At 35.0% G+C, this 27,980-nt stretch overlaps 5 protein-coding genes across 6 annotated transcripts in view; 3 read left to right on the forward strand and 2 right to left on the reverse strand.

Annotated features, from left to right (window-relative positions):
* Positions 1 to 1,434: 1,434 nt before the first annotated feature.
* LOC120774938 (gametocyte-specific factor 1 homolog) lies at positions 1,435 to 2,194 on the forward strand. The gene is made up of 2 exons (XM_040104818.1): positions 1,435 to 1,672; positions 1,743 to 2,194. The coding sequence occupies exons 1-2, from the start codon at positions 1,505 to 1,507 to the stop codon at positions 2,037 to 2,039; spliced, it is 465 nt and encodes a 154-aa protein (XP_039960752.1). The 5' UTR covers positions 1,435 to 1,504; the 3' UTR covers positions 2,040 to 2,194.
* Positions 2,195 to 3,041: 847 nt separating this feature from the next.
* On the forward strand, positions 3,042 to 3,749 carry LOC120775029 (gametocyte-specific factor 1 homolog). The gene is made up of 2 exons (XM_040104985.1): positions 3,042 to 3,274; positions 3,327 to 3,749. The coding sequence occupies exons 1-2, from the start codon at positions 3,101 to 3,103 to the stop codon at positions 3,567 to 3,569; spliced, it is 417 nt and encodes a 138-aa protein (XP_039960919.1). The 5' UTR covers positions 3,042 to 3,100; the 3' UTR covers positions 3,570 to 3,749.
* Positions 3,750 to 5,597: 1,848 nt separating this feature from the next.
* Positions 5,598 to 7,236, reverse strand: LOC120774201 (vitellogenin-1-like). The gene is made up of 3 exons (XM_040103645.1): positions 6,992 to 7,236; positions 6,536 to 6,924; positions 5,598 to 6,459 (listed from the first exon to the last, which is right to left on the reverse strand). The coding sequence occupies exons 1-3, from the start codon at positions 7,209 to 7,211 to the stop codon at positions 5,758 to 5,760; spliced, it is 1,311 nt and encodes a 436-aa protein (XP_039959579.1). The 5' UTR covers positions 7,212 to 7,236; the 3' UTR covers positions 5,598 to 5,757.
* Positions 7,237 to 11,775: 4,539 nt separating this feature from the next.
* On the forward strand, positions 11,776 to 13,303 carry LOC120774202 (vitellogenin-2-like). The gene is made up of 2 exons (XM_040103646.1): positions 11,776 to 12,023; positions 12,090 to 13,303. Exons 1-2 carry the CDS (start codon positions 11,813 to 11,815, stop codon positions 13,148 to 13,150), a joined length of 1,272 nt encoding a protein of 423 aa, XP_039959580.1. The 5' UTR covers positions 11,776 to 11,812; the 3' UTR covers positions 13,151 to 13,303.
* Positions 13,304 to 15,150: 1,847 nt separating this feature from the next.
* Positions 15,151 to 27,980, reverse strand: part of LOC120774799 (serine-rich adhesin for platelets) — a 54,444-nt gene continuing 41,614 nt past the window's right edge. For both annotated transcript variants that reach the window (XM_040104591.1, XM_040104592.1), the window contains 4 exons: positions 23,384 to 24,029; positions 16,059 to 16,469; positions 15,675 to 15,970; positions 15,151 to 15,606 (listed from right to left, as the gene is read on the reverse strand). In XM_040104591.1, coding sequence (XP_039960525.1) covers positions 15,397 to 15,606; positions 15,675 to 15,970; positions 16,059 to 16,469; positions 23,384 to 24,029 — 1,563 coding nt within the window. In that variant the 3' untranslated portion in view covers positions 15,151 to 15,396. The remainder of the gene's footprint in view (positions 15,607 to 15,674; positions 15,971 to 16,058; positions 16,470 to 23,383; positions 24,030 to 27,980) is intronic.

Below are 27,980 nucleotides of genomic sequence, written 5' to 3' on the forward strand. Positions count from 1 at the left end.
CGATATTACATTATTTCCATAAACAATAACTCATACCAAATTTCGTGAAGATATATCGTTAAATGAGGAATTTTCCCATGCAAGCATTTGTTACAATCATTCAGTTTGTATGGCAGCTATAATCTATAGTTAACCGATCTGAACAATTTTTTCGGAGATTACGTATACATTGTTAGAAAATAATCTATACCAAATTTCGTGAATATATCTTATCAAATGTGAAAGTTTTCCATACAAGAACTTGATTCCGATCGTTCAGTTTGTATGACAGCTATATGTTATAGTGGTCCGATATCAGCAGTTCCGACAAATGAGCAGCTTCTTGAAGAGAAAATTACGTTTACAAGATTTCAAAACGATATCTTAAAAACTGAGGGATTAGTTCGTATATATACAGACAGACAGACGGATGGACAGACTGACAGACAGACAGACGGATATGGCTAAATCGACTCAGCTCAACATACTGGTCATTTATATATATACTTTATAGGGTCTCCGACGCTTCGTTCTGTGTGTTACAAACTTCGTGACAAACTTAATACACCCTGTTCAGGGTATAAAAATGTAAGCCAAAGTGCTCCGCGCCGTGAAATTTCTATATGAAAAACGTTCTCTGTCCAGAGAACGCAAAAGAATAGAGAAGGTTCCCGATGACGAAAATTTAGGGATATTTCAATTTTGGGATATTTACTGTTTTGGATGAGTGCATTTCACCACAGAAAATTATTAGCGCGTTTTACCACTTAACAGCAGGGGACATTCTTTTACGTTCTCTGCTCTGTCTATGATAAACGTTCTCTGTCTATATTATACGTTCTCTGTTATACGTTCTCTGGGTAGAGTAGATGACAGTGGTGGCGCAGTAGCGTTTTCCGGAAGTGCCATCTGTTTTGTTTGGAATATAAGTAGTTGAATTTGTTTTAGCTGTTGGCAGAGAACGTATAATTATATATATTATTTATATTATATATATACATATATATTATATGTTCTCTGCCGTTGGTATTTAAATTTGAACACCATAAAGCAATTAATTTCTATTAGTTTTATTCTTCGTTAGTTATTAATAGGTATATCTTTTTAAATATAAATATTTTATATACAAATGAGAAATACATTAAACTGCCTGCACATAAAAATTATAGTTTGTGCAGAATTTATAAATTCGAATAATTTTCAATTAGGCATAGAGTAAAACAAATAAGAACCAAATATTTTTATACAGAAAAATTTACATAAAAAAAGTTAAAAATATAATAATGTGCAAAAGCAAATAAGAAAAATATTTCTCAAAATTGAGTTGTGTGTGAATTTTATCATTTGTATTTTTTTCGATCTGGTATATAAGGATTACACTAAGTAATGGTTTTACGTTTTTGTTGTTGTTTTTGCTTGTTTTTTTTATATTATTTCAGTAAAATAAATCATACCGTTATGAACGTTATTTGCTCACGTTGTTTGTTTTAGAAAGGGCAATTAAAGAGCTTAGGGAACACGAAAAATGAATACCCGTGATGAACATGTACAATGCCCATACGTTGCATCCCATTCGATTTTGAAAAAACGTTTTCAGGTGCATCTGGTGAGGTGCCGGAAGAATTTTTTACATGTTTCCAAGGTGACGTGCCCTTTCAATGTGACTCATATCCTTAATGAGCCGGAGCTTGATGTATGTATTAAGATATTTTCTATTTAGCGTAATTATGAGTATCTAAAATATGTGTTCAAACTTTTTATAGTGGCACGTCCAAAATTGTCCTGACCGCGCTGGTTATGAGCATTATAGGCGCGGAGAAGAACAAGCTGCAGCGGATGGGGCGACTACATCAGCACAAACACGGGAATACCCATTGGAAACCGAAGAAAATTGGGATGACTTGCCGCCCGTGCCAACCTATAATCCACAGGAATATGCTGAAAATGCTCAGGTTCTTCGAAATTTACGAGGACATTCCAAGTCCGTTAAAAAACAATTTCGTTCAAATGAAAGACTCCGTTTAATGGGCATTAATCGGGACAAAGAATTAAACCAATAAAAAAACCTGATGGATATGTTCCCTTCATCAGGCTTAAATTGGACAATTACTCTACAGTAGAAGGGTAAAAACGACTTTAAATACTAAAGCTTAGTAATTGTAATCTCAATATAGTATTTTATATTGGTTTGACAACCCCATAGTCATGGACAGAATTTAAAATTTTACATGTATGTAAACTTAATGTTTTTTAGTAATGTTTGTAAAATTATACATTTTTTATATTCGATTTAATGTTATCCAAAGCTACTATTTGCTTGTAAATTGTTTAAAAATAATATGTGATGTGATGTTGAGTGCTTTTAAATTAATAAAATAATAATAATGCTGTATATACACAATAAATTAAACAATTGTAAACAATCGTATTTATATTTCTAAAGATTGCCTTACTTAAAAATGTTTGAACTGTATACAATTTTTTTGCAAGATTTGAGGTATGTATGTATATGTTAAAACTTAAGAAAACAACTAATACAATGCAAAAAGAATTTACATAAAAAAAAGTAATTGTACATTAAAATGCATAATAATTTTTATTTAGACCACAAAATTTCAATAGCCTTCGTCAAATATTGCGTTCTGTTTGTAACCAAAATTTAAATATTGCCAACTTTTTGTTTTAAGAATTAATCTTTGAAAATTAATTGAGTACTTTTTTTTTTTAAATCTCGAATTCAAATGTTAAAAAGCAATTTTTAAAACATCAGCTGCATTGGTAAGGACATGAAATATTTTGTTTTTATAAAAGGTACAAAAAATTGTATTATGAAGTAAACATGTAAACAAAGACAAGACTGAAATAAGATTTCAAGTCTATTAAATTTTCTGGCTACAAATCTTATTTTGCATATTTAGTCCTATCGAAAAGAATAACACAAATTATGTACAATTTGCATTGAAAAAAGAATAGTAAATAATTGCTTTTAGTATGTAAACTTTTATTTAGTTTAGGAAACTGAATAGTTGGCAACTAGGTCTACACGAATCGACAGTTTTTCATCCACAAACAATTTAAAATATTTAGTAGATTGTCAGTTAATTGAACTGTAGTTGGCCAAATGGATGGAAATAAAGGTGAAGATTTTGTTACTTGTCCCTACAATAAGGCACATCGTGTCCTAAGGAGTCGTTTGCAATTACATCTAATTAAATGCCGTTTGAATTATCCAAATGTGGAATTACAAAAGTGCCCATTGAATCAATTACATTTGGTGCCAGAGGCCGAGTTCGAGGTAAGATTTTTGAATAGCGATTTAAAATTTGTAATAATGTGTTTAATTTTAGCTGCATTTAGTGAGTTGTCCTGATCGTAAAATAATTGCACATTATAAATACGTTGATGAGATGAAGTTTCTGAAGCATGACCCAATCGAAAGTGAGGAAAATTGGGATGACACTATATCTGGAAATTATAATCCTGAAACTTACGCTCGTAGCAATCAAATAATACGAAAACCCGTCGGTCCACCATCAAAACGTAAAGCATTTAGACATGAGGAGGAAGAACGTTGGCAACAGTTTGATTGATTGTAAATATAAGCGCTTTAGTTTTTATATTTATATTTATATTTATTCTTGCGATACTTGATAGTATATTTTAGTACTCATATATATTTAATAAGAGAAATGTGTACATTTTTTTTAACGGCAGTGCAAAAATATATGGAATAAATCGTTCCACAAGAGCTGAATGATTTTCAATGTTAAGGTAAAATTAAACATTTAATAAACATAATTCTGCTTATAAACTGTAGATAAGAGCTTTGTCGATATATACACCTGAAATTGGTTGGGAACACAGTAAGAATATTTTGATAGTTTTCTTCAATAAGCATATTTTTACATGAAAAATTTTGATTTTATTTTACATGTACATAAATTCAATAAGGAACACAAATTTAGTAATAATTTGTTTAATCTCACAGAGCCAATATATATTATATTAATCCTGCTTCTGGTTTCAATCGCTCCTTCATGACTGATGTTGACCGTGATAAGTGCCTTCTTTTGCGCAGGAGCGCTCTTGCCGAAATGACTCTTTTCATTGACCTTCCAAACCGATTTCGGTAGCGACATCGTTAATTTCGTATTGTTTCATAGAGTAGGCGGCGATAGCTTCTCAATCTTTCGCTGCGCATCTTCCACTGACATGTTCTCCAACTGTTGCAACAACATCCACTGATGACATCGAATTCAGAGGCTGATAACCAGTCGATAGATTTTAAGCTATTCATGTTGTCCTTGTTCTTGCCATGCTTGGGTGAAGCAATAGCGATGGCTAATACTAAAGTCATAAAAGAGAAAATCTTCAGCAGATGCATGTAGCCCTAACTTGTTTGGTTTTTAAACAACATTTTTTGATAATATGTGATGCGCTGTCGTAAGTGATAAGGGCTAAATGAATGAGGGCTTCTGGAGGTTAGGCTACTAAAATTTTATTTGTGAATGTTGATATGTATAGTATGTACATACATACAAAAATATTTCACTAAATTGCGAAATATGCGAAAAATATCGGGTGATTTTTTAAGAGCTTGATAACTTTTTTTAAAAAAAAAACGCATAAAATTTGCAAAATCTCATCGGTTCTTTATTTGAAACGTTAGATTGGTTCATGACATTTACTTTTTGAAGATAATTTCATTTAAATGTTGACCGCGGCTGCGTCTTAGGTGGTCCATTCGGAAAGTCCAATTTTGGGCAACTTTTTCGAGCATTTCGGCCGGAATAGCCCGAATTTCTTCGGAAATGTTGTCTTCCAAAGCTGGAATAGTTGCTGGCTTATTTCTGTAGACTTTAGACTTGACGTAGCCCCACAAAAAATAGTCTAAAGGCGTTAAATCGCATGATCTTGGTGGCCAACTTACGGGTCCATTTCTTGAGATGAATTGTTCTCCGAAGTTTTCCCTCAAAATGGCCATAGAATCGCGAGCTGTGTGGCATGTAGCGCCATCTTGTTGAAACCACATGAGTCAACATTTAAATGAAATTATCTTCAAAAAGTAAATGTCATGAACCAATCTAACGTTTCAAATAAAGAACCGATGAGATTTTGCAAATTTTATGCGTTTTTTTTTTTTAAAAAGTTATCAAGCTCTTAAAAAATCACCCGATAGTATTGTATATCAGAAGATGAGATTGAAGCTTGGTAGACGTAGAATAAACCTTGACAGAGGAGGTTGGTATTTCATTGTGTTTCTGAATCGAACAATTGCAACGCCAAAAAACGCCATTAATCGGTATAGTAAAAGGTGTTCCTCTGAAAGGTTTAATGTGATACCAAACGTGTAAAAACGTTTTGGGGCGGTGGTGAAAAAAAGTAAGGGACCATTATACTACTAACTTTTAACATTAGTTAACCAATTTTGAAATATGGTTTTGTACTTCAAATTGCCTTGAATCTATATGTGATATGAAGTATTTTCTTCTTAATTTATAAATGTATATGATTGCAAAGTGGAAATAAATATGAAATAGACTGAGTTTCCATACAAGATAGTATAGAAATAAATGCGCTCTATGGTACTGTGAATTAGCAAAGAAATCGTAAGAATATTTAAATTCCCGAAAATTGCTTCTATAAGCATAGTTTTACATAAAAAATGCTTAGTTTATTTTCTATGAAAATTCAAAAAGGTACAAAAATTATTAGTTAAAAAGTAAAGTATCCTTCTAATCTTCGATGGGAGATTCCAGTTGCTAAATTATTAGCTTATTAATTGTTGTTCTGGTTTTTGCCGCTTTTCCATGCCTGGTGTTGGCCATGATAAGTGCTTTGCTTTTGAGCGGGAGCGCTCTTGCCGAAAGGACTCTTTGAATTCACCTTCAGAATATAATCACCCTCCAAATCGAAATCGGTAGCAATACCCATGTAAGCGCGTTTGCCAGCGCCATCGTTATTTTCGTATTGGTCCATGGAGTTGGCGGCGACAGCAGGGAAGTTACGTTCATTACCTGGGCGTACAGATTCGGCGAAGTAACGAGTTGCACGCATAGTTGCTTCAATTACATTGGTAGCGCCTGGAGCAGCGGAAGCTGGACCGTTGACGTAGAAGTCGACATCACCAACTCGTTGGCGTGTTCCCATTCCACAAGTCGAAGTGTGAATGGCATCAACGAAATCAGCATCACCACGAGCCAAACCAGTTAACATATCCTTGTCCTTAGCGAACAATTTTGCAGGGTCCAAAGCTGTGATACGACGCAATTGATGACCTGTCAAACGTTTGTATTGACGTCCAGCAGCACCGGCAACTTGTGCACCAACACCTTGTCCAACAATATGAATGATCTCTTGTGGTACATCACATTCGTTAGTCAGTTCGACGAGAGCTTTACCGATCATGTTACCGGTTTGTTCTACATCGATGAGAGCTAAACGTTTCATGTTGGTGAGGGTGGAGCCCAAGCTGATGACCTAAATGAATAAACAGAAAATAGTTAATGATAATGATAGAAAAATCATAAAATACACATTTGGTGTTAAAACTTACCACAAGGTTGCCCTTTGTGGGTTTGGGGTTCTTCCACGATTCACTGTAGTCTTCTTCACTTGAAGTGGCACCTTGATTGTCCTTATTGTTGCCATAGTCATAGTCCTGGTTATTGCTGATTGGTTGACGCTGTCCATTGTAGCGCTGCATATAAGCCTGGATCAATTTTTTGTTTGCCTTTGCAACAGAAGGAGACGACTGTGGCAAACCAGTGATGAAAATGGTTACTTCCTCATCGCCAAAGTTGGGCTGTTGCTTGGCAGTTTGGACTAGTTCATTGAGATTGGTACGCTCGGGCTGTCCATTGGGTTTCATCAAGATAACCGGCACATTACTGGGGCTCGGAACAAAGGACGGTTCTAGAGCATGATTAATTTGAGACAAGTGATCTAAAGGAAGAAAAAATATTATATTTTATAGTAAATTAGAATTAATCGAACCATTTGTAACACTTACATAGCTTCTCAATCTTTCGCTGGGCATCTTCCATTGACATGTTCTCCAACTGTTGCAAAGTGATATCCTCGACTGATGGCATCGATTCTAATTCAGAGGCCGATAACCAATCCACAGGTTTTAAGCTATTCACGTTGTCCTTGTTCTTGCCATGCTTGGGTGAAGCATTAGCAATGGCTAATACGAAAGCCATAAAACAGAAAATCTTCAGAGGATTCATACTGATCACGTTTGCAAATCGGTTTGAACTGTGCCTATAACTTAATTGTCGATGATTTATATACGAAAATGCAGTCTACCTTCGTAAGCCCTGCCTGCATAGAAACTTTTGACAGACACCTTATACGTTTGTTTGCAAAAAGTTTCGGAGCATTTACATATAAGTAAATGCATTTAGTTTTTAGATTATATTCCGAGTATATGACTGCAGAAGGGCGTTGACCGCACCTTGAACGAGTGCTAGTGGACGGCAATGTTGCGCGTGCAATTTTGGCTGAATTGCAGTATTTGCCGGTCGGTACAACAACAACACGAATCTATAATCAACTTTGTTGCCAAAATGTGATGCGCTGTCGCAAGTGATAAGGGCTAAACGAGCCAACCTGTGCAGTGTGCAAACTCACGTATATAGTTGCTATGTGTAAGTAGTTTATTACTTTTTGTTGCTCACATATGGTATTCTAGACTCCAAACTACTCATTGCATTGAATAGTAAAAAAATATTCTTTTAGTTAGTGGAAAATGCGCAATGTTCCTAGCTATCTTTTCAATGCCTTTGTATTTGGTACAAAAATCAAGAAATGTTTTTAAGTATCCGTACTAAATAAACTGCCTATTACTATATTATCTAAAGCATAATTTCCGGGTTCATAGAGCTTAGAACCTGGGTAGGGTAGCTCACCAACTGATCATGGAAATTTATTGTTTGCGTTTGAGTAGAAACATTATTTTGTGGAGTTTGAAAGTGATGTGGTGGTACTTATGCAATAAACTAAGATAATCAATCAAACGGCAGGTGAAAGAAACTTATAAAAAGTTGTATATGATAAAAAAATCTTAATATAATAGTATCCCATTCAGGCGTGGCTACAACTTCGGGCGCCCGGGGCCAAGGATGTTCTGCCGCCCCTCTTTGTTTACCTACCTACAAGTTTCATGAGGTGGTTCAAACAAAAGTGAATTTTTACAAAATATCGTCGATATTAAGTATATAAAATTTAGGAACTAGAAGCCACACAAATTTTGAAGTTCCAAAATTCTCACAATACGGTTTTTGAGGAAATTTATAGTAAATTTACAAGACATCTTATTAAAGGCCGTAGAAAAAAAACCATTTGCCCTATATCTTGTACACTTTGGACACAATTTGCCGGAATTTTTGCCCGAATTGGAGTTTTAAAAAAGAGGGAAGATCGTTTTGCCGCTCCCAAGACGTTGCGCCCGGGGCGACGGCCCCCTTTGTTTGTACAAAATAATTTAAATAAAGACTTTAAACCTTTTAGTGCCGGGAGCCGATATATTGGCTTCAGCTGTACTTGCGAAAAGTGCCAGAGCCGATATACTCCTACTTATGTATCGACTCGCGCCTTGTTGCGGTTTACTAATCGCATTGCGGGAAAACCATATCTCAAAATAAATTTGTAATGCGTCATAAATGATCTAATTTCATTACAAGATAATACGCAGCTTTTTGAATCATGTAAATATTGTTTCTCGTTTGGTTTTTACAAGCATTTTTCCGAACCCTTGTAAAACTGTGATATTCGGACGAGCCTGTCGTAACATTATTTACCACTCAACTTTGAAATCCTGGACTCTCGCAACAAGTAAAAGAAAACCATTTGACACTATTTTTGCCTAACTAAAACTTTCTGGAAACATGTTGAAACAAATTGTAAACAATTGTAGTTCAAAGCTTGAGCTACGCTTACATTTACTGCGAAAATTCGATGACTCATGAGGGTTGTCAGCGGCTGCATGTGTGCGGTGACCAAGAGCGACCACCTTTTAATCCAGGGTGTTATGCGACTCCCGTGTCCGTTGGATGATTTGCAACAAGGAGGTTAATTCGGCTGTATTCGAACGAAACCTTTCCGACACCGGGCTGAATTTTGAAATGACGGTGGTCTTACCGCGTCACGGGGCTCTGGCGCGGCGGATCGTCTCGTTCCAGCTACGGCGTTGAGTAAGGGTAGTACGAAAAGGAAGACAAAACCCAACAACAACAACAAAACCAAACCAAAAATTACTACCACAAGAAAACAACAGACTCGGGTGACGGTTAAGGACAACGTCAGCATCGCTGCAGTTAAAGAGTGTGTCGTTTAGCTTCCTGGACGCACTTTGGAAGACTTCTGAGGTACGAGAAGTACTAGCGCGAAACAGGGTTAAACGCAGTATTGTCTCTCCTGTATCGAAGGCAAGCAAAGTTTGCAAATCCGCATCTGTTGTCACTTGAGGTAGTGGGGCTAAGAGCGCCAATCCCAACCGTCAGGCGAGGTAAAGAAAAGGCAGCGCCTTCGATCACCCAAACCGCGAAACAGAAAAACCGGCAAATAAATCCACAGGAGCCTCCCAGCTCTAAAAGGCGGAGAAGTAACAACGCACAGATGGCCGCCTCAAATCTATTAAAAACTAGACAAGTTCAAGCAAGTGATTGATCGCAGGAATGTACCAAAGCATTAGCCAAAGGGTTTGGGTGACCTCGGAGTTTAGATATATATTTAATTCTTTTCAGATCGGACCACTATAATATGTAGCTGCTAAAAAAAACCATCAGCGATCAAAATCAAGTTCTTGTACGGAAAACTTTTTTATTTGACAAAATATCTTCACCAAATTTGGCAGCGCTACAATATCCGAAGAAATTTCGCAGATCGCACCTTTATAGATCAAATAACTAAATCTGATCGATCGATCGATATAAAGATTTTGCATGGAAACTTTCTTATTTGTGAAAAGTATTTTACCTTCGATGGAACCGAACTTAACTGTTTTTCTTGTTTCGAATCAATTATTTGAAATTGGTCTATAATTTCTTTTGCCGATTTTTATTTACATTATTACTTATAATACTAAAGGGGATCCATTTCGAGTTTCCCTAGTTTTTTAAAGAAAAGACTCAGAAATTTCAAATTTATTGAGGAATGTTTATTATCATTTGAAAGCACATTTTCTGGCATTTATTTTTTTAAGATTATAACTTTCCAACGTTGGCCACTCGACCAACTCAAAACGTGAAATTATCTGCTTACCGAAGTGTTCTCTCTATAAATCCATCAATTGATGCGCTGAGTGGGAAGTGGCAACATCTTGTTGAAACCTAATGTCGCCGAGATCACGAACTTCAATTTTAGGCATCAAATAGTCGGTTAGCCATTGACGGTTATGTTCTCACCGGCATCATTTTGAAAATGAACCACACTAGCCCGTTGCTTTTATGGATGGAATGGCAGCTCTTAAATCTCTTCAGGTTGCTTTTGGTCCCTAATGCGGCAATTTTGCTTGTTTACATATACATTGTGCCAGAAATGAGCCTCATTGCTGAACAAAATTTTCCTCGATCATCGGATCTTCTTGGAACTTTTCAAGAGCCCATAGAGTGAAACGATGTCGCTTGGGAAGGTTGAGCGGCACTCTTTAATTTAATATGTCAATGTAAAATGCACCTAGTTGTTCCATATGTTAGTCCAAGTTGCTGCGAACGGCGCTGAATCGACTCCTCGGTCTTCGTGTACACTCTCAGCTACGGCTGAGATATTTTCTTCACTGCGTGCTGCACATGATCTATTCGGTCGAATATTATCCAATAATTCATGCTGGTTCTCAAGATAGATGATGATGTAGCGAATAATTCGCTCAATAAGTTGAGCGAAGGCGTAAGTCTTTCTACGATGAAATGCCAAACAATGCTGAAAAAAATAACATGACAGCTTGACACGACTCACGCGTGATCTGTGTAGAAAAGGATATTGAAAAAGTATCTCTACTTGGATCACTCGTTATATGTCAACAAAATGCTCCGTGTTGTGTACAATTTTAATTTGACCAATTCGGATTGGGTGGGTTGCTCATATTTCCAACTTCTTGTTTCCTTTTTTATTTATGTTCGTTAAATTAATGAATTCGCAACAACAAAACTCGTAATCTGCATGCTTTTCGTAAACAAAAGTGTTTTATTTACAAAATATAACGGAAAGGCGGTTTCATATAGCCCGTTATGCAATGGTTGTTTTGAAATGAAAATAATAATATATTCCCATATGTTGTCGTTTTGAAGAGTATTTCACATATGTTGGTAATATAAAACGCCGAAATTTCGCGAGCTCATGTGTGTGGCCAACAAAGTTAAAAAAATAAAAGGAAATAATAAAAAAATTAAAAATAAAGAAAAATTGTAAAATTACCAAACAAAAACAACAATAGTTTGATGTCAGCATGTTGCAATGCTCGCAGCCATCGGTGGGCAAGCAATTGTGCTAGCAAGCGAGCTTATCACTTTCTTTCTTAGCTTTAATCGCAAAAAAAGAAAAAACGCACAGATAAGCGAAACTTACGTCTAAGCTGCGATTGCACGCGCAGCAGTAGTTGTAGATAGCGATTCCTTAAATGATTTACAAATCAATAAATGTATTTCTATTTCCCTGCAACAGCAGTTTTCAAAGCGAGTTCAATGCACCCGACTGAATTAACGTTTTCTCAGCATTCTGAGTTGTGCTACGCAAATAACTTTAAGGTATAAAAGCTATATTTTCCATTTTGTCAACACCACAGTTCAATTCGACTGCTCCCGGCATACGACATAAACGGCAACGAAGAGCCATGAGTCCTTTAAGTATTTTTTGTTTGGTGGCCCTGTTGGCTACAGCAACAACAGTGTGCGCTAGAGGCAACTCAATACGTGATAACCTGAAACCCACTGAGTGGATTTCGCCGCGTGAATTGGAGAATGCGCCTTCAGTGGATGAGATCACTTTCGAAAAGTTGCAGGAAACGCCGGCTGAGGAGGCTGCCGAGTTGGTGAACCAGATTTGTAAGTATTGAAGCGTTTGGTTTGGAATGTAAGATTCAAAGTAATGCAGGAAAATTTTACTTGTAGACCACTTGTCGCAGTTGAGCCGGAAAATTGAGCCCAGTTATGCCCCCAGTCCCAGCGATATTCCTGTCTACACCTACACACCCACTGGTCAGCGCGTGAACACCAAATTGAATCAGCTGGTATCCACCGTCCAACAACAACCTCATTTCGGCCAACAAGAAGTCACCATTTTCATCACTGGTCTGCCACAACAGAAACTGCGTGACGCCGCACGCGCCAACCAGAAACTCATTCAGGCTTATTTGCAAGCCTACAACGGACGAGTGCAAGTAAAAGGTGGTCAAGACGCTGACTCTGAACAGGATACTTCATCGAGCGAGGAAACTTCTAACAGCAAACAGACCCAACCTAGTGGTAATTTGGTGGTTATTGATTTGGGCGCCGTCATACGCAATTTCGAAGAACTTGTTCTGCTCGATATCAACCGCGTCGGTGCTGCGATCGGTAACAGTTTGGTCCAACTTACGTCGCAAACTGATGTACCCCAGGAAGTGATCTATATTGTCGCACAAGGTATTGGCGCTCATGTTGCCGGTGCTGCTGCTCGCCAATACACACGTCAAACAGGCAACAAGTTGCGTCGTATCACTGCCATGGATCCCACAAAAATCTTTGCACGCAAACCCAACACTTTGGTCGGCTTGGCTCGCGGCAATGCTGATTTCGTTGATGCCATCCACACTTCTGCTTATGGCTTGGGTAGCGCTGCTCGTGCCGGTGATGTTGACTTCTATCCCAACGGTCCTTCTGTTGCCATGCCCGGAACTGATAACATAATCGAAGCTTCCTTACGTGCAACCCGTTACTTCGCCGAGACAGTGCGCCCAGGTAATGATCGCAACTTCCCAGCTGTCGCAGCCGAATCCCTACAACAGTATAAAAACAACAATGGCAACGGCAGACGCGCTTATATGGGTATTGCCGCTGACTACGATTTGGAAGGTGACTACATTCTGCAAGTGAACGCTAAAAGTCCATTCGGAAAGAGCGCACCCGCCAAGAAACAAAATTCCTACCATGGCATACATCAGACTTCCGGCCGCTCCTCTTCGAACAACTAAAGTGCAGTTGAAGACAAAAAAGTAAATAGCAGAGCTTTAAATATATTTCGTATTTAATTTCCCTTACATTAGAACTTTTTTATAATTATACCCTTAAATTCCGATATGATGCCGTAAAACTGTTTGTAAATAAAAGCAATTGGTATTAAACAACGTTATTTCTTAATTTGGCTATTGTAGTAGACACTGAGGAGCAGCAGCAGTTAGAAAGGGTATTAAACTATAAAATTTTAAAAGTTGATTTTCTAACTGGTAATAATTATATTATCTAGGTTTGCCTTCTGCGATATCTCATTTCGTATACAAAATCTTACAAGCATCCTCTAAGTGAGAACTGGGGCATATACATATTTGGACAGTCAGATAGTATTTTTGGCCTTTTTATCGACAATTATATATTCTCAGGATCGTTAATGTCTGAAAGATGATGTTAAGATATTTGCTTGAACACCTCGAAATCCCAATTGCTTGGGTTTCTGGATGAAATGCTGACCAAAAACTGTATAACTTTTGATAAATCCGATACAAAACAGTGTCCGTAAGAAACAGTCCAATTCAATGATGAGAAAAAAACTTTACTTTATTACAGCGTGGAGTAGATTTGGTTCAGCTTGGATAAAACGAGGACTAATAAACAGGTCAAGGCATATTATTTACAGCCTTTCAGTTAATGGCTTTGGCAGAAAGGCTGTACAAAAATGAGGTTTCTCGTTGCGGGAATAGAAATAAGTGTTTTCTTCACTTATCTTAAATGAGTGTTGTCGGCAAAATTTTCAGGATCGATAGTTTTGGTAGTGGATTACATTTAAAGTTCGCATTATCTTTACTTCTCATATTTTACATACTTTGTAAATGATTTTGAGCGGCGGCTACAAATTGTATCCGGCCGTTCTCGCCGATTCAACAGCGAAACGTTAAACCTAGCCGTTCCAGTCCATTGTCAAAGTCGTGTAGGAGATTTACGCTCTCGTTTTCAAGTGATAGAAGAGTTGAGCAACTCTTTATCTCTGATGGCTACTTCGCTCAGTAGTTTAATAAATAATTACACTTTCTTTTGACGCACGGTCCGAAGTACAGTCGCGGCAGAAGAAAATCGGTCCTATTACGTTGCGAGCAAACCTTGTATTCGACCGGTTAGAACACGCTGTTTTGTGAAGAGATGAGAGTGTACACGAAGACCGTGGAGAGTTTATTCGTCGCCGTTCACAACAACTTGGACCGAGTTTCAATTACATCCAGAAAAAACAACAGTTTGGTGTGGTTTGTGGGCCGGTCATCATCATCATTTCTTTAAAAAATTAATAACCGGCTTTTTGACACCTGAAATTGAAGCTCGACGCCACTTCGCACGCATCGAATCCATCAATCAATGGATTTATTGAGAGAAAACTTCGGTGACTTTATTACTGTAGGGATATGTTAAGTCTAAAGCCTATGCGGACAATCCCGCTTCGACTCAGGCCTTGGAGCAAAACATAACGCGTGTCATTGGCCAGTTACCAGTCGAGATGCTTGAACGAGTAATCGAAAATTGAATTCAACGGATAGACCATCTGAGACATAGCCGCGGCCACATTTGAAAGAGATAATCATCAAAAAATAAATTTCAAATAATAACGGATCACCCTTTATATAGGCGTCACTAAGGCGAGATGAGATGAGTCCATTAGGAGTACAACAAACTGGAAATTTTTCAAAAATTTTAAGTGCGTGGTCTATTTTTGTATTTTAAATGTTGTATTAATAAAATTAATATGTACTAAAGTATTTTCACTTTTTATTGGTTATAAATTATAAAATATATAGAGTATTGGCATAGAAAAATAGAAATATGTATAGTAATTCGTTGTAAGTTGAAAGAAATTACAATAAACGAATACTTTCCAATATGTATTAGCATTTACAACATTTTTCATTTTCAAAATTCAACTAAATTTAATTTAACATTTTTAGCTTAAACTTAAAGTTATGCTTAAACGACTAAGGAAAAAGAAACAATAAACGATAATCACATAATTTTATTAAAACTATAAAATAACTGCAAGGGTTAAAGGAAATTCGTTTTAAAAATGAAGTATGTATGAGTCCCGGCGCAGACGTCAAACTCTCAATGAGCTACTTTAATGAGTATTCTTTTTTGCATTTATAAATTGCAGTTCGATTTGTGCGAAAGTATGTTTCTAGCAATATTTAAAGGGTATACTATTGTTAGAATTTATATTTCAAAGTGTTAATGCCGCCGCCAATTACTCCTTACAGCCGAGACCGGCTGCCCAATTGCACATGCCACCGACCGGGTCATAACTGAGACCCTTCGGACAAGTATATTCCCAACCTACCACGCCACCGGTCTCGAATTTGGCACAGGATATGAATTTCCGACACGACAGCGGATGCGGAAAATTGCCTTGATCCAGGCATTCGATTATGCCACGTCCATGCAAAATCACCTTCAACTAAATTGAAGCAAAATAAAAATATTTATATCTAAAAGTAAAAATACTTGTGTATTCTTCATACGCACCTGCTGCCCTTCGGTATTGCCAACTACGCGCTCATTTTCATCGTCATAGTAGTCATAGTCGACGACTTGTCGATGGCTGCTCTTCGCCGTGCTCACATGTGTGGTTGTCTTTGCCGGTGCCGCCTGATTGCCATTTAGTCGCTCAAAACTGTCGCCGGCGGCATATTTGTTAGGCCGTCGCCTGTTCACCGCCTCTTTCACAGACTGCCCGCGTCGCGACGGTAAGCTTTCAGTCGATGTTTGTGGCGTAGGGGGCGTGTACTTCTGTGGCCTTCGTTTGTTGGCGACAGACTTTCCTGAAATTAAAATGTATATTGCAATTTTCCATTTCATTTCATTTCCTGTTAGTTTTTAGGAAAACATCGTAATGAAAATGTTATTTACGTTTCGATGCAGTGAATTCCGTGGTTGCCGCTACGGTGCCCATACGACGTGTGATGGATTCCACATATGGCTGTTGCGGCTCAAGGGGCGCTGGTGTTGTTGTGACTGCTATGTGCGACTTTGATTTCAGTGGTGAGGCCTTGATGCCGCTGGTTAAGGTTCGTGGTGGTATTTGTGCTTCATTATCTTCGGCATTGTGCACAAATTGATTGAAATGATTTGTATGTACACTCGATTTGGCCACTTGATCACTGGCGTCCTCGGCATCGAAACCGTCGACGAAGAGTGTTGTGGTGAGTGCGTCAGCTGGAGTGTTTGTACTCGGCGTAAGTATTGTTGTGGCAGGTGGGTTGGCGGCGAGCGAAAATCTCCGTTTGAAGAGTGGATTGGGTGTGCGTGGCTGTTCGGTGGCTAAAAAATTTAAGTAAATTAAAAATAGTAATTAAAAAAAAAAGAAAAACAAAAGAAAGTTTAGAGTTAACTTCGGTTGCACCGAAGCTATAATACCCTTCACAAACACAAAATGTTCCTTACTAGAACTTTGGTCTGTCGATTTGTATGGCAGCTAACGATTCATTTTGTTTGAAAAATTATGGCTCAATTAGCCTTTTTCGCGAACATTCCTTTTTGGCCAATCAATGGCGTTTCATAGATCTGAATTTGATTTTCTGTTCCCCAAAGCAGTCGATATGGCTTACCCTGTGTACCGATTACCATCTTTCCAATTAACCTTTCAATGGCATTATAGAGACAACTCTATGAAATTTAGATAGATTGAAATTTGAGAAAAGTACTGCGACCTGCGGTGTGTTGTGCTCTCTCTTGTTATCACAACATTTCGTTTAATCCAGTCAAATCAAAGAGTAATGCCCCAGTAACTAGTGCAACAAGCTGCTTGAATTTGTTTCTGGGAAGAGCGATTAGTTTCGTTTTGTATCGAGCTCAAGCGCTTACTGCTAGTGGCGTTTTCTACTGGTGCTTTCCTCTTCCCATAGCTCCTCTCAAATAGTGTGCGGTTCACAGCGAAAAACGCAGGTCTTATCTTGACTACCCTTCTTTCGCTAGGGAATCGGCTTGATCATTTCCATTGATGCTTCTATGCCTAGGTATTTATGCTAGTAAGATGTTTTCAGTGAGGGGTTACATGGGCTTACAAAAAATCAAACCTCTAGAATATTCTCCTAAATTTTCAAGTTATCCTAGTTTCGGTACTTCCTTGGGAACTTATGCGCTCGAGGCTAGCTGCTTTAAGTGCGCCGTCTTTAAACGCTTTTTTGTCGAAAATGTTCTTTTGAAGTCAGTTGGCAAGGTTTCTCCAGAACTACTCAACCGTTCTTAATAAAATTGTTTACAAGTCTTTGAGATACAATTCTTAAAGACTTGGATGAAGGTTTTTTCGATTACAACTATTTGAAAAAAAAAAAATCGGTGAAATTTTCATTTTTTTTTGTAAAAATGCCTGCCAAAAAACAAATTTTCAGTTTTTTTCCTTCGACCAAGTTCTAAGTTAAGGTGTTAAAAAAAACGATTTTTTCACTTTAGATGATCCTCTAAGCAGTTGTCTTGTCAAAGCGGGCGCATCTTTCTCCGAGGGGTCGCCGGAAATTTCGTCGCAATTGCCAAGTTTAAAATATTTTTTTTCAAAAATTTCAAAATTTCCATGTTAATAGTGTATGTATGTTTCTAACAATAAAAAATTCGAATAAAATATTTCATTGTTTATATGAGAAAAAAATTGTTGAAAAAAGGCTGTTTTATACTCGAGGATACCAAGGCAACCCATTAAGCATTGTTATGCGCTCCAGTGTCTGATTTTTTTGTCTGAAATGCCGCTTGACTATCACTGAGATTGACAATTCGTTCTCCATAATAGTTTTTCTGTTGAATAATCTTTGTACATCTGTTAAAGGCATAGAACTCAGCATGCAAAATGCTTAAAAACCTGCCCACTGCGAGTTTGGTACGTGGTCCCACTATATCGAGCCTGTCTTTGAATGACACTTTGAGTCATTTAGTTTAGTTACCACTTAATCCTTAACATTTAAACTTGATAAAAAAAGTATGTTACGTTTTGGTATCTGAAGGGGCGTTGAACATCCTTATAGAGAATTTTCGTCGCCTCTTCTTTTCCTTTAAAAATATGTGCATTTACATATGTGCACAGAGTCATCAAATTAGTCAGGAAGTATGAACATACATATATGAGTTTACAACTAGAAATTCTTGTCTCAAACCTGTTAGAAAAATGTCAGACTTTTGCCAATTATAGAGCGCTGTTCTAATGGGTTGTTTAACGTAAAAATGCTAGCAACTTGTTTGAAATAAGACAGTCAGCTGACTTGCTTATTCTGATGGTTCTAGTTGGAAACTTGATTTGGCTGCCGGCTTTTACTTGGTTTCATATCAAAAACGTCTTATGATTGCTATAAAAATAGTTGTATTGTGTAGTGCAAATGATGAGCAACTGTAAGGGCAAAGTATAACTGCAGGCATTTTGCTAATACTTAGTAAAAGTTGCACTGATGCACCGACCAATTTATTGGCTTATTTAAATATAATTTTCCGTTGGCAATAAAATATTGCAAATAACAGCTTGTTTGCATATATTAAATACATACATATTTTCATTCATATGCATATATATACTTACATATACATATACTAAACATGCATGCATAATGCATCAGACTTCGTATACTAAAAATAAAAGAAAATCTTTACTGCCAGTTCACCTTGGCAACCCCAAATAAAAGCATTTTGCGATAGTGAGAAATATGAGTGGCAACAATTGCAACAAAGTAGGCAGTTTTTAACAGAAAAAAATTCAAATCTCGCTTTTCTCACATTCGATTGCAACTGGTGAGTGGCTATTTGACATCAAATAAATAAAATTGATTGATAAGCATTTCATTTATTTGTGAAGGGTAGTCAACAAACTTTTTCTAAGCTTAACCAATTGGTGTTTATTTAAGCGATACATTGTATCTCATAATGTTAAAAGGCTATTGGTGTACATATGAGGCAATCTTCCAATATATATTGTTATTGATTAATTACGTCAATTACATCACTTAAAAATTTAAGTTGAAATACTCACATTAAGAATATCTTCAAATCATATTTTTAGAGTGTAAATAATTTTTTAGTGAAATTTAAAGAAATGGCCAAATTGAATAAAAAAAATGCAGTTGCATTATGAAGAAACACAAAATCGACTTAGGTTCTGCCCGTGTTTTATGCTTATTGAAAGTACTCTAAAGTCTTCTCATAGGCTTCTTGACTTATTTAGAAAACTTTGTGATCAAGAGTTATGTGCAATATGGCAACCGTGGCTATGCTATTTTGGTCTGATAAAACACTTAGCTTACAGCGGTATTCTTGTCTAGGATTTTGAAAAAATCGATTTTTTTTTGCATAACTTGAAAGTTTAGACTTTCAAAAATATGACCTTGAAAGGATTTTTTAAAATTCGACTTATTTTCGGAGATACAGCCGATTTTGTGACGTGACGTCCGTGTTCACTAGAATTGTCTCCTAAACTTTAAACGCGTTTTTCTCAAAACCGACTTTTTCCCAACGATACACACGATTTCTCAGGTTCTACTGCACCGATTTACTTGAAATTTTTATAGAGTCTTCTTTATTGGCTTGTCTATGGTTGGAACTAGCCCCATCCCCAAATTTTTATTTTTATTATTTTTAAAAAAATCGAAATAGTCAGAAAAAGTGATCCAAAAAACTTTTTTTCAGGCAGTCGCCATTTTGTGAAAAAAAAAAATTTCCCACTTCTCCGTAGTTCCGGCCATTGCGACATTATTCTAGATTAATAATCTTTTTTTTTTGGTTTCAGATAACTAGGAGGGTTGAAATCATGGGTATGGTCACGTGGAAATTTTTAGAGACCCCCCACTTCGTCAGCTCATAATTTTTGAAATTTTTTTAGTTTTAATTTTTTTCTGTTTTCTTCTAAAATTAACAAATAACTAATAAAAAAATGGATAGTAAAAATATTAATTGCCTTTTTTTTACGACACTTTAAAAATTACCTGAAATTCATGCTTCTAGACCAGAATACCCCCTTACAGTAATTTTACAACTGTGTTGTTAGAGGCTTTTTCTTGCAAATTTTGGATTGCTAAAACCGAAAATTATGATAAAATTTCCTAACGCGAAGAATTTTTTGTGTTGTAGTCAAGAGGTGTAGGTGTCGAAGGACCACCAAATACTAAAATGACAAAAATAGCTGTACGTGATGGAAAAATTGTGAAATCAAATTCGTAATCGCGACATCTCAAATACTTAGCACTTTTGTCGCAAATGTTTTCTCATATTTGTGGAGTAGTGTATTAGAGCACATCATCTGTTTTTTTTTCTGAAAATCCAACAGAGCGCATAAGTATTTTTGATGGTATATTAAAAACATTTTCTGAAGATGTAAGCATCTAGCGAGCAGAAATGTGCTTCAATTACTTTTGGGGCAAATAAAATATATCTTGTTTTGTAAACTTGAGAGTGGATATATACATAGCTTGCGCAACAAATAAAAATCGTTTTCGATTGTAGCCTCTAATTCATGAAAACATTATTTATAAGTTTTTTGCAGAGCTCCTACTGGTCTTAAACCGATTGATTTTTATATAAAAATTGAGGCGTTTGCTGTTACCTTTCTGAGTATTCTTCTCTTTTATACAATTTTTATTTTGTTTCAGAGCAAAGTATTTGATATCAAATAACATTTCGTTATATAGAGCATAGAGTGTCGAGTTATTCACATGCCTTTGGGACAACAAGACCTACTGAAAGAAAGGAGCAAAGAAGAAAAAGTTAAATGGCGGTTATGATTGCACTTATTAATCGCCAAGCTACTTTGGTTCCTAATGTGTGAAATATGCGGTAGAATATTTTTATAATTCAATCTAGTATTATCTTTCAGCAACTTTTACTTGAGAAAGAGTGTAATAAGAGCGGGTTTTCAAGGCCTGATGCATATAAATACCAAATATTATAAAATAATTTAAAAATATGCAGAGTTATATATGTACATATAAAACAAAATTGTCGGATATCTGCCTTGAAACCATTTTTGTTTTGTTTTAATTACCAAAAGTTGCTCCCTATCTATTTCAAGCATAAATTATTAAGATAGCATATTCCTCTTATCAACATAAATCAAGCCTGTTTATGCGCTTTAAAGTTTTTTTTTCCCAAGTATCATAATGTACATACAAACGTATTTTGTTGGCTCACATACACTTGCTTAAATGCATGAAAATGCACACTTGCACGTGATTTGTATGCCTAATGGCAGTTTACAGCGGAATGCTGTTTTGTATACAAAGGAATGACGCACAGTAAAGTCATGAAAACCAGCCTCGGACGTATCCTCCCACCAGCAAGCGCAATGGGTAGAGGAATGCAGTTCTCATTCTCACTCAAAGTTACGCTTATATTTATGCTTACGAGTATGTTGCATTATACTACTGTGATCAAATTGAAAGGTGAATTTTTTTTCTGTAAATTGGTAGTACTTTTAGTGACATCTATGCTAAATTTCACATCAAAATATTCATTAGTATTTGAGATACGCGTCGTTTTGTGAGGCTCTAAAAGTGAATACTTCTATTTTTACTATGTCTGAATTTATTGAACAAAGAAGTGTGATAATGCATCACCTCATACTGCATATGGTGCCGGAAACACCGTATTCGCCTGATTTACCTTCATGTAACTTCTGGCTACTCAGCAAATTCATATGACCACTCCGAGGACACCGTTTTGACTCAATTGAGGATATATAAGCTGAATGGAAGTAGGCTCTGATGGTCATCACGACGGAAGATTTTTCCAAAATGGATAAAATTCACCTTTCAATTTGATCACAGTAGTATACCCTGTAGGAAATTAGTTTTAGTATAGATATTTTAGAATAACTTTGTTGAGATGCTATTAGTTTCTGCAAGGAAATTATCACTATAGTTCTTATTATCACCGTTCCGATGAGTTGAACTAATTGCACTTCGTGTTCAAAATGAAAGATAGCCATGTTTTGCTTTCACTGCGCCGGTTGACTCTTCTGAGTACTATCTATCAGAGCAAGGACTGTCAAAACGGCAGCATTCTACAAAATTATGCGAAGATTGTTCTCTAACTTTGCAACCATAAATGGTAAAATTGCACGTAAATATTTATGAACAAATGCATACATACATACCTATGACCTCAAATCACTCAATGTTATAAAATGCTGCTGACACATATTGCGGAGCAACATATGAGTTCAGCTTTTTAATTCATATCTATGCATGTATGTATACGTATTTATGTTACTTGACATTGTAAAATGTTGCTGATACATGTTGCGGAGAAACATATGAGTTTATAAACAATCTTTCAAGTTCATTATTAGGAATACTATAGGTATTAAAGTCACTTGATAATATGAAATGTTGCCGACAAATGTTGCTAAGGCATATACGTGTTTACAAACACTTGTCAGTGTTTCACCATTCATACTTATGTATATGTATTTAACTCATTCGGCGCTATTACATGTTGCCGACACATGTTGCGGAGCAACATATGAGTTTATAAACAATCTTTCAAGTTCATTATTATGAATACTATAGGTATTAAAGTCACTTGATAATATGAAATGTTGCCGACAAATGTTGCTAAGACATATACGTGTTTACAAACACTTGTCAGTGTTTCACCATTCATACTTATGTATATGTATTTAACTCATTCGGCGCTATTACATGTTGCCGACACATGTTGCGGAGCAACATATGAGTTTATAAACAATCTTTCAAGTTCATTATTATGAATACTATAGGTATTAAAGTCACTTGATAATATGAAATGTTGCCGACAAATGTTGCTAAGGCATATACGTGTTTACAAACACTTGTCAGTGTTTCACCATTCATGCTTATGTATATGTATTTAACTCATTCGGCGCTATTACATGTTGCCGACACATGTTGCGGAGCAACATATGAGTTTATAAACAATCTTTCAAGTTCATTATTATGAATACTATAGGTATTAAAGTCACTTGATTATATGAAATGTTGCCGACAAATGTTGCTAAGGCATATACGTGTTTGCAAACACTTGTCAGTGTTTCACCATTCATACTTATGTATATGTATTTAACTCATTCGGCGCTATTACATGCTGCCGACACATGTTGCGGCGCAACATATGAGTTTATAAACATCAGCGCTTTTATATTAACAATATACTTATGTATGTATCATGTATATATGGTAAATGCACATATTTTGTTACACACACGCTTGTGTTTATTAATTGTGACTTACCACTATCGTCTGTGGCGCTTGCCGTTGTGGTTGTAATGAGACGTCGTGCTTGGAATTTTCTGCGCAACACAGTCGACGGTTGTTTGGTGTTGGTGTTGACATTTGCTTGCTGTATGATGTCATTGCTGGCTCTTGTGGTTGCTGCCGCTGCTGCCCCATCGACATTTGGTGTCTCCGTTGCTAATGATGCGCTGATCGTTGACAAACCAGCTGCTACCAGCTTAGCTCTGTACTTTGTATTTAAATAACTCTTCTGATTGTTGTTGGCGTTGTTCAGTGTAATTGCTGCTGCTGTAAATTGTGTTGTTGTTGGTGCGCTTAGATCGTCCGTTGTTGTTGCTGTGGCGGCCGGTGTTACCAGTTTATTACGATTACGTTGTAGTTGTTGCTTATTAAAGGTCGTCGTCGGTAATTCCGTTGTGATTATTAGCAGCTCATCACTTTTGGTTGAAGCGTCCGCATTAGCTGTAGCTGTAGTTGTAGTTGCTGCCGCCGTTTGGCTCGTCTGCAACGACGTGGTAGCCGTCTGGTAAGCTATACCTGATGAAACGTTCGGCAAATTGATCTTGCGTCGGCGCACGCTCAGCACCGGTCGTCGCGTCTGCGCCGTGGCGGTTACAATCGTCGTTGCAGTCGGTGTGCGAACCTGAAAGACGTTGGAACACAAGCGCGTTAGTACGGCAATACGCAGCGCTTACATACAGATACATATTTCGTGCAAAAGATTCGATTTTTATTTACGTATGCTGTTGGTTGGAGGGAATTTGGAGGAGTGAACACGAGATAGTTTTTTTCTTGTTTGTGCGCACGGCAGGGTTTGCATAAGGAAAGGAAAGTGGCGGATATGCGTGCTTGAGACTGGAAGTTGTGCAAAGGAGTCGCACAGTTTATTTTTTTGTGTTTTTTCTTTGTTTTTTTTTTTTGTGTTGTGTGTGTGCTAAAAATATTGTTTTTGTTTGCAACTTCATTTTAATGCGAAATCTGTTTGTGTTTAATTTTCATTTGTGTGTGTGTGTGTATTGGTGTTACTGCTTCAAGTGGCGGTAATAGCCCTGCAAGTCTAAAAACAACAATATTAATAAGTCCATATATTTTGCAGTTGCTGCTGCAAGTGTGTTAATTAAAAACAACAACAGGAAAGTCGTTAGTAAACATAAAAGTATTAAACAGTCGTTTGTTATTTGAATAAAAATAATTTTTGCTTTGTGTTAACTGTGTTTTATTTGAATATATGTACATATGTACATATGTACGTGTGTGGCGGCAAAGGTAAGGTGTAAGCTTTCGTGTTTAAACAACTATAATACCAATACTAAATAGCATAAAATATTTTTAAGCAAATAATTTAAAAAAAAATATATAAGGGCGTATTTAAAGAGGCTGTGAAAAGGCAAAAATTGGTTTGAAGATATTTTTGCAGCACTTATTGATTATTTTAAAACATTATTTAAATATCAAAATATAAATAATGGATTAAAATTTTTTTAAAACTAAACATATTGCTAAATATCATTTAAATTATTTATATTATTAATATTTATTATATATTTTTGCAATTTGTTTCAAAATAGTATGAGTAATTATTTATTATAGTGAAGTGAATAAATAACAATTATAACTTAAAATATTTGGACACTAACATTATTGCTAAAAACTAAAAATATGACTTCTTTAATGTATTTCTTTTTGAAAAAATAATATCATTATTTAAAAAAGCGAAGTTAGTGTTTTTATCATGTGCTAAAATTAAAATTAAAAAAGTTTATTAATGATATTTAAAATTTATATATTTATATTTCAACAAAAAATTTACTTTAAAAAGCCATATAATTAAAATTTAATATAAATTCTATACAAATTTAAATTTTAGTGGCAAAAAATTAAAATTTAAAAAATTTTGTGTTTAAAGTTAAAGTAAAAGTACAAAGTAATTTTTTTTGTGTAAATATGTAAAAAAATATATTTTTTCTTTTGCGTTAAATTTTTTTAAATTAAACTTCGAATTTAAATTATAAATTAAAACAAGTAACAGTAATCTTAATGGTTTTTAATACAATTCTGCAAATAATTTTCGAAATAAATTTCTGATAAAAGCGTAATATAAGTTGTGTATAAAAGTGAAATTTATATTTATATTATGCTTAAATTAAAATTTTAAAGAAAATAATTTCAATAAACGTTTCTGTCTCTTCTTTTAAAAACTATTACTCTTTGTGAAAACTTTGATTAAAAAAAAAATAACTTTGATAAAAAAATTATTTTTTAAACATTTTTAATCTATATTTCATTTTTAATTTTTAAACTAAAAATTACAAACAATTTTAGAATATTTTTATAATCAGCTAAATAAAAGAAGTAACTTTTCAAACAATATTTTCTAAAAAATATTCATAATTAAAAAAAGTGTTCAAAATTGATTTCGTAAATAAAGCAGTAATTATTCAAATTTTATTTTAAAAAAATATTCAAAATGTTCAAAATTGATTTCGTAAATAAAGCAGTAATTATTCAAATTTTATTTAAAAAAAAATATTCATAATTATAAAAAAGTGTTCAAAATTGATTTCGTAAATAAAGCAGTAATTATTGAAATTTTATTTAAAAAAAAAAATTCATAATAAAAAAATGTTCAAAATTGATTTCGCAAATAAAGCAGTAGTTATTATTTGATAAAACAAAACAAAAAAACATATATATTCGTGATATAAAATAGAATTATAACTTTGAGGGTGATATGAAATAATAAAAATTATGAAGCCAATTATTTTACTAATATTTTACTTTAGATGCAAATATAAAAGTTTTAAATATGTCTAGCAAAAATTTGGTTTACTCAGTGTAGCATTTAATAACACAATTTTCGAAAAAAAACGAAATTGATTTGAAAATTTTTATAACCAAGAATAAAAGTGCTCTCTCTCTCTCTCTTTTAGATAAAAATGTAAAAATGTAAGATATAGCTTAGCACAATATATACAGAAATCAGTATGCACTTACATAAAGAAAAAAAATGTATACATTTTTGAAAAAAAAATTGAAATTAAGATACGAAATAATTTCCATCCTATTAAAAATTCCATAAAAATATTTTTCTTTGGATAGAAATATATAAATATACAATATGAATTTACAGGACTGATTAACTTTAAGAGACTTAAAGAGAGAGAAAATGTATAAATATCATTTTTCGAAAAAAATACACCAAATATTCGTTATATTTTTCAGCCAACTAAACAATATACAGTGATATTTTCCTTTGAAAGAAATATAAAATTTTAAATATTATTAATATTTTTTCAAGCTATCTTTACACACAAAAATCTAAAATGAAAATTCAGCTACATTTTCGAAGTATATATATATACATTAGGGTGTTTTTTTGTTGAACTATCAATTTTTTTCAAACCCGTCACGAAATTTTCTTGGAAATACCCTAAAGCAAGTAAAAATTTTCCATTGAAAATACACGACAATCGTGTGATGGAATTTTCATAGATTTTTTAATACATATCATCTATAAAAATTCTATAAAGCCTTACTTAAAAAGCCGAATATCTCGGGAAGTATTAATGATAGCGATTTTGAGCTCGCACTTTTTTTATAGCAAATAAAATATCCTACAAATTTGTCATATAAATTTTTTCTATAGCTCCTGTCATTTACGAGATATATCCAAAAAAAAAATCGAATTTCATGGAAAATTCAGGTTTAAAGCCCCGGTACTACCTCGCCGGTGTGAGTTACGACTTTGTTGCGCTGAACACTTTTGTAGAGTGAACAATTCTGAGGAATATGTGTCTAAAGTCAAAGCGATGCCATAAAAGAACTGATTTTTCGAATGTCAAGAATCGATTCTTAATCGACTTCGACTACTGAAGATCGATTCCGAAAAATCGATTATTTTACGAGAAAACTCGATTCTCGAGTAGAATCGGAATCGAGTTTACCATCCCTACTGGCAGCCAACGCGTGCACATATAATAACCTCCGCACAATAACCACCATTGATTTTTTTTCCATGTAATTTATATGGAAAACAGAAAATTTGAAATAGGCACCTCTTAATATTAATATTAAAAGCTCATCTTTTGAGTGACTTTCTTTTTCACATTTTCGAAAGTTTTTAACCTGTTTTTCAGTTGAAAAAAAGGTTGCCTCAGAATGACACACCTTAGTACATATATTAACATTTTCACTTAAATGATGATAAAAAATTATCAAAAAAATTATCAAAAAAATTTGCAAAATTCATAAAAACTTCCTGTATGGTAAAAATGTATATGATAACGCAATCGTCGAACAAAATTTAAAAAAATTTATTTTTTTTTCGCAATGGTTTCAAAATGGATGGCATAGTTTATAGCCAACGCATATCTATAATAATATTTTTTGTTAGCAAAATCAGCAAAATTTGAGTAAACTCATTATTCGTTCATTTATAACAACAAAACTGCTTGCAACATTTAAAAGCTTGTGTCTTCAATCTAATCTTTTGCATTACGAAAGCGAATATCAAGGTCGCTTTTGATGCATATTTTTAAACAATTTTTTCATAACTCACATATCTGCGTTTCTATACAATAAAAACCATTTTCGC

This window comes from Bactrocera tryoni, chromosome 4 (assembly GCF_016617805.1).
Source record: "Bactrocera tryoni isolate S06 chromosome 4, CSIRO_BtryS06_freeze2, whole genome shotgun sequence".
In the NCBI taxonomy this organism is placed as follows: domain Eukaryota; kingdom Metazoa; phylum Arthropoda; class Insecta; order Diptera; family Tephritidae; genus Bactrocera; species Bactrocera tryoni.